The sequence below is a fragment of the Otolemur garnettii genome, unplaced genomic scaffold (assembly GCF_000181295.1).
Source record: "Otolemur garnettii isolate 467f Iridium unplaced genomic scaffold, OtoGar3 scaffold00019, whole genome shotgun sequence".
In the NCBI taxonomy this organism is placed as follows: domain Eukaryota; kingdom Metazoa; phylum Chordata; class Mammalia; order Primates; family Galagidae; genus Otolemur; species Otolemur garnettii.
Genome location: NW_003852414.1, coordinates 23,565,099 through 23,571,552, shown reverse-complemented (window position 1 = coordinate 23,571,552; position 6,454 = coordinate 23,565,099). Strand labels below are relative to the sequence as shown.

The 6,454-nt window shown below is 45.4% G+C and overlaps 1 protein-coding gene across 4 annotated transcripts in view; it reads right to left on the bottom strand.

The window, feature by feature from the left end:
- Nucleotides 1-6,454, bottom strand: part of SFMBT2 (Scm like with four mbt domains 2) — a 214,229-nt gene that overhangs the window by 41,307 nt on the left and 166,468 nt on the right. For all 4 annotated transcript variants that reach the window (XM_023511389.1, XM_023511390.1, XM_023511391.1 and 1 more), the window contains exon 17: nucleotides 334-509. In XM_023511389.1, coding sequence (XP_023367157.1) covers nucleotides 334-509 — 176 coding nt within the window. The remainder of the gene's footprint in view (nucleotides 1-333; nucleotides 510-6,454) is intronic.

Below are 6,454 nucleotides of genomic sequence, written 5' to 3'. Positions count from 1 at the left end.
GGTCCATGAACCCCCAATACACACAGGCTCATCTTCCCAGTTCATGAACCCCCCAAACATTCAGGGCAGTTCATTCTTGCCCAGGCCATGAACCCCCAACATCCAGGGCAATACACACGGGCTTATCTTCCCAGGCCCACCAGGAGTGATGCTTCCTGCTCGTACTCAGCCTGTCCCTTCCCTACACTAGACTACAAACACACAAGTACCTACTACAGCAAATTCTTAACAAGATCCTTCCGTAGCAATTCCTATAGAAAGGGTTCCAGAGAAGAAAATGAAACAAAAACCAAACCCACGGCACTCAGGGCCCCAGCTCCTGACTTTACTCACTGTACTTGGTTTTGGTGTGGACAGAGCAGTTCTCTGGGCAGTTGTCAGAGATGAGAGCAGGGCTGAACAGATTCGGGCAGCATTCCAGCTTGGCACAGACCCGGCGGCAGAAATTGGCTACTTGGTCAGACGTTCGCACGATCTTAACCACAGCCCTGTACGTCTTGCCTCGGTACCTAGAAAACAGAAAGGGCACAGCAGTGAGCGGGAGGACCAGACTGTCCCCCAGGCTCATCCTGCCCGGCATACTCCACATACAGCCCCTTGGCTTTCTGACAATGAGGCGTATCCAGGGCGGTTTCCATTTTCCTTGTGTTCATACTTTCTTATGCTCTCACAAAAACATTTTTAAGAAATGCTGGCATGCACAAAATATGCTACAACCCAGAATCCATAGCAATAGAGACGTCCGTTTAGCACTTCCTCACTGTGCTTCATATAATTTCACACCAAAGATCAGCAGTGTCCAGGCCACACCTAATGGGCAGGGGTCTCAAAGTCAATGACATATAATGGATATTTTCTTGCTGCTGTGACATTTCATTTTTGAAACCGATGACTGCACATGGGAATATGATTCTGCCTTGAACTCCGTGCAAATTCAGAATACTGAAACTCTGCCTTTGTCAAGACTTCACGTCATGTTGTTGAAATTAGGACAATTTCCATTATTGATAAATGGCATCTATGCAGAATGTGATAGGTAAGGAAGGTCACATTTATAAGGAGAGAAACACAATAGATTTCTATAAGGGTAAAAAAAACCAAAAAAACCCAAGACCCACAGAAAGTGCACAGCAGCCACCGGGACCTGAAGACTGGGTGAGGACTTGCGACCATGATGACACACTCAGTTAGAACGGCCTCAGGTGGGCAAGCGAGAGAGGAAGGGAAAGTGCCGGGATTTCTACCCACTTACCACTCCTTGCCCCTTTAGACTGGGAAGTGAAAGATTTTACCATGAACTAAACTTCAGACAAACCACCTGCTCTCTCCTGCCACCAAGGTTGTGGTTTCCTCTCCACAAAGTGACAGGCAGACTCCTTTCTGAATCGGCACCTGCAGCGAGTCCCCACAGACTCGCAGTGTGACTGGGTGAAGGGCAGTGGGTGGAGTCGGACCCCAGAGAAGCAGTGCAGACATGGGGATGGTAGTCCTTCCTGCGGACCTTTACTTCTGGTGAGACTGAGGTCTCTGTATATTAGGAACATAAAATGCATCTTTCCAGTTAAAATCCCCAAAGCCCGGCTCGGCGCCTGTGGCTCAAGTGGCTAAGGCGCCAGCCACATACACCTAAGGTGGCGGGTGCCTGTGGTCCCAGCTACTTGGGAGGCTGAGGCAGGAGACTCGCTTGAGCCCAGGAGTTGGAGGTTGCTGTGAGCTGTGATGCCATAGCACTCTACCCAGGGGGATAGCTTGAGGCTCCGTCTAAAAAAAAAAAAAATCCCCAAAGCCCAAGGGAACCCAACTGAGGACACTCTCAGGAGGGACCTTCACTCTCAATATAGAGTGACTGGGGCGCCTCCCAGACGCAGACAGCAGGCCCCAGCCCCCGGGGATGTAACTGACAGTGGGGCCTTTCCAGAGGGAGTGAAGGTTGATGAGGCCGTACAGGTGGGGCTCTGATTCAACAGGACCAACGCCTTCCAGGGTGGGATGATGCAGTGTGTGCAGAGAAGGGGCTGTGTGGCAGCCACCTAAAAGTCAGAGAGGGGCCTCAGAAGAGGCAGCCAACCCTGCGCCTTTGTCCTGGATTTGCGGCTTCCAGAGCCGTGAGAAGATCAATGTTTCTGCTCAGACCATCCAGCCTGCTGCTCCCTGCTCTGTCCTGACACACACAGCTGCCCAGCTCAGGAGGAGAGGTGGGGAATGAGGGGACCCGGACAGTCTGCCAGCACCTCACGGCTTCTCCTGCCACACGCCGCCCACCTTCCCTCTCTCGCTCACTTTCCCAGCGACTCTCTGAGGGCATCTTTGAGTGCCTTTCTCGGCTGTTGGGGGGAAGACCAGGCTGAACTGAAGGCAGGGAAGTTTTTCCTGAGAACGTCTTTCAATAAACCAGAAAAGCAAGACCTGGAAATTCAAGCAGCATTTATACTTATCCACAATGAGTCAATTTCATGGTACCTGAATCCTACAACTACAACTGACACTGGCTACTCTCCTGCCACAATACTTAGATATTAATTAATTAATGTCATGTCTTCCCCATGGCCTGGTAACAGCAGATAGGAAAGGCCATGCAGCTTTCCTTGACCACAACTACTGAATGAAAAGTAATAAAAATTAGGGCCTCTCCCTCCTCCTCCCTACCCTGCTTCTGGAATCTGGATATTGTCATTTGTTACTCATCACTTTTGAGAAAAAAGTCTCCTGTGTCAAGAAGAAACACATACAATGAAGCTGCCCATGTAAGACCATCAACCAGAGTGCTGGAAAGCAGACTGGGTGGGTTTCTGTTTGAAGAAAGGGTACTAAAGCCATTATCCCAGTATTGCTGGTGATACGATGTGTATAACGTCTGGCTGAAAACACGGCACTGGGTCACAAGCTTCAATCACCTCTCAACACAGCTGTAAAGCTCTCACAGGCACCAAATTGCCACGAACTTTTCAGTCGTCCACAGACCATGTCCCACAAACATACTGAAATGAGAAACTTCAACTTGGTCTTCCTTTATGTCTTTCTAAAACACTGGGAAAATGCTCTTCCATGAATAAATTGTTGTTTGAGACTATCAAAAGCAAAATAATTAAATTCTAACTTGGGAAAAAATGTACTGTATATTTATCCTGTGGTCTTTCATATTCCAGCCCCTGGGCACTCCCTTCCTCCTCCCTCTCTCTGAGGCGCCAAGCTCGACTTTCTGTGTAGTGAGACCTAAAAACCAGGCTTGCGTAGGTGAGATCACGCTCCCAAGCCTACAGACTTGCACAACTGCTCAGAGGTAGAAATCTCCCCTGTCCATGCCCTTGAAAAGGAGCTTGGGGATCCAATTTCGGGTGGCTGGTTCTTGCTGACCGCTTTAGTTGCATTCAATAACAGCACTGCCGGGAAGATGGTATATCCCACATGTGTTGGAAAATGTAAGTTTTTATCATATTTACAGGTCAGAATCTTTTCAGACACCTTTGTCCTCTCAAGTAAACAGGCCTCTGCTCTTCAGAGTAGGAGAGGAATCCTCCAGGAGCCCTGGGTGTGCAGGGGTAGTGTATGCGCCTCATATCTGCTCTTCCGAAAACGTCTTGATGATTTTGTAATTCAGCTCCCAACAATCAACCAAGAGAACTGAAGGCCTTCAATGTGGGTCTCTCCTCTTGTAAGCTAATTTATTCATGACAGAAAACATTTCTGCCTTTCAGCTCGCTGGGCAAGAAGCTAGCTCACTCTCTCCTCCCATTTGCACCAAAGAAAATAGCAAAGTTGTCAGGATCTAAAAAGTTGTCATTTGACATCAGAAGGAAAGCAGTGACTCAACCCATCATATTTTTGTGGGAAAGCTCCTGCCTACTGTAAACTGTCATCATTAGCGGCTGCTCTGAGATGCTGCTGTGATCCACCGTGGCTGAAACCCCGTCCAGATAGACATTCTCTCATTATAACTCGCTGTGTAAGACTCTGCTGTGGAACTTACTGTCACGTTTGATATAACAGGTGATACGTCGCCTTTACAATTCTGCAGTGCTGGATTTTCACCGTGTGTGTTTTGATTGCATCAGGCTGCATTTAATAAAAGCTCTGACCGACTGGGTAACGTGAAAATGAGTGCTGAGAGTTGTGAAACGAACTCTCCCGCCGTTTTAGCGTCTGGAGCAAGCTGCCGGCTGACAGAGGAACAGGGGCAGAGTTAAACGGAATTTAAGATTTTTGTATTTAGTTCCATGTTCATTGGGTTTATTGGGACTGTATGGAATTTTGCAGAAAAATTGGGTTCCTTTTGCATTTGTTACTTTTAAAAATGTGTGACTATTTATGGGGTAAAAGTGTAGTTTTGTTATATTCATAGATTACACAGTCAGTGAACTCAGGGCATTTAGGGTAACCATCACCCAAGTAACACATATTGTATTCATTAAATCATTTCTCATCATCCTCTCACTACTGACACCCCCCAAAAAATTTAATATAAGAAGGATTTCTCTCCATAAACATGCTTCAGTTTTCTGCCAAAACTCAAAAAAAATCACTGATGTGATTTTTATAAGAAAATGTTCTACTATTCCTGATAATCTTCTCCTTAGATAAAGTAGGAAAATATGGACTAGTAGACAGGTAACAGTCATTTAAGTATTTCTTGAGAAAGAAGGAAATGATGAAATGTAGCACTGAATTCCTTGGCATGCTACTTTACAAGGTCAGACAATTAAGTTCAAGAACTTATACTAAAACAGTGCCACACACCTCTTTGCTCAAGATCATTATGGTCCCCTTTGAAGCGCTCCATTTGACCAATCTGGTGACCATGAGGGTACTCAGCAATGAGGTGTGTATAGGGTGACCAGATGTCCTGCTTTTGGCAGGACAGTCCCACTTTTCAACAATTTGTCCCGCGTCCCACGGCGTTTTAAAAAAGTCTGGATTTTTGGAAAGAATGCACGAATGGGCAGGAGAATAGGAAGGGAATATACAGTCTTCGGCTGCCATGTGGCTATTTCACCAGAATATGAGTTTTATATTATTTTTGTTAATTTTATAATGTTAAACTGTAATAATAACAAATAATTGCTCAGAAGTGATTACCAAGAACTGCTTATCAAAGTTTGCATTGTTGTCAGGCCCTGCCCTGACCCGTCCCAGTCTTGCCCCCACCCCACCCCCTGGCCATGTTGTTCCGCCTGACCGATGTTAAAATCTGGTCACCCTAGGTGTGTAGCACTTTTTCTAGGACAAGTTTATAAATTTAATTGTCAGACCTTGTATAATGACGATACTGATGACCATTCCAGAAAAAGAGTTCCAAAATTGCTCTGAAGGGCAGGCATCAGTGCACAGCACCAGGTGCTGGCATCAGTGCACAGCTTCCCAAGGGGAGGACCTCGATGGTGACCACAGTGTACTTTGGCAATGAGGTACGTGGCACCGTTTCTGGGATCAGTTCACAAAGTTAATTGTCAGACCTTATAAACAAACCAACCCTCTCCTTCCCTACATATATTCCCTTTCACTTTTGAGATTTGGCAGAGTATGATTTGACCATAAATGACTTTTGCGGAATCTGAAATTCAAGAGTTGTCCAAGAATGACACCAGGTAGCAGGCTGGAAGGCTGGCAACACCGCTCTCAGCATCTCTGCTCAGAAGGAGGATGAGTGAATGAAAGAGGAAAATATTACTCGTCATTACAAATTATTTAATAATTCTCCATTTTCCCTATGACAAGAACGGGGACCTTCTCTAAAGGAGACAGACATCTGCTAGCCATTGAAAAAACGATTCACTTGTTTACCATGTAAAAAAAGCATCATTTCTTAAATGTTACATCTAAATGGTATTTAAGAAGTCAACCAGTAAAATCTAGCCTATTCGAAAACCATAAATATTAAAAGCCCTCTCACAAACTCTGAGCAATAATTCAACGTGGAATTATCTTGAGAAAAAGATCTTTACGTACATAAACGACTGCGTTCAAGCAATTGATTCAGTTTCTGCTCGCAAGTTCAGAGATTAAGTAAAAGCAAAGTGAAAATGTCACCTTTCCTTTCAGCCTATTTCCAAATAAAAGAACAAAGTTACCCAAAGAGATGTGAACCCAGAGTCCACTGTCATCTCAGGGAACTCAAACAAACATACGTAACAGGGCCTTTTATCTTTAAAACCGTCAGCTTCCAGAGAACGTTTACATTTGGCAGAAATATTAAGAGTTTTTTATGAACATAGCATAGTAAAATGATAAGGGATGTCCTGTCCTTTCCTTCCTAATATTTCCCCTTTTGATTAAATAATCTACTGACTCTGAAATGGTAGGTCTTTGTTCCGAATGTTTAACACAATAAGGCGTTACTTGAGCAAATCTCCCCTTCACCTCAGGAATCCTACGGCTGAAGGCAGCTCTGTAAATGCCGACGGATCTACACATTGTATGTAGAGCTGGAGACCCAGCATCCTTCACTGCCCCCCCCCCC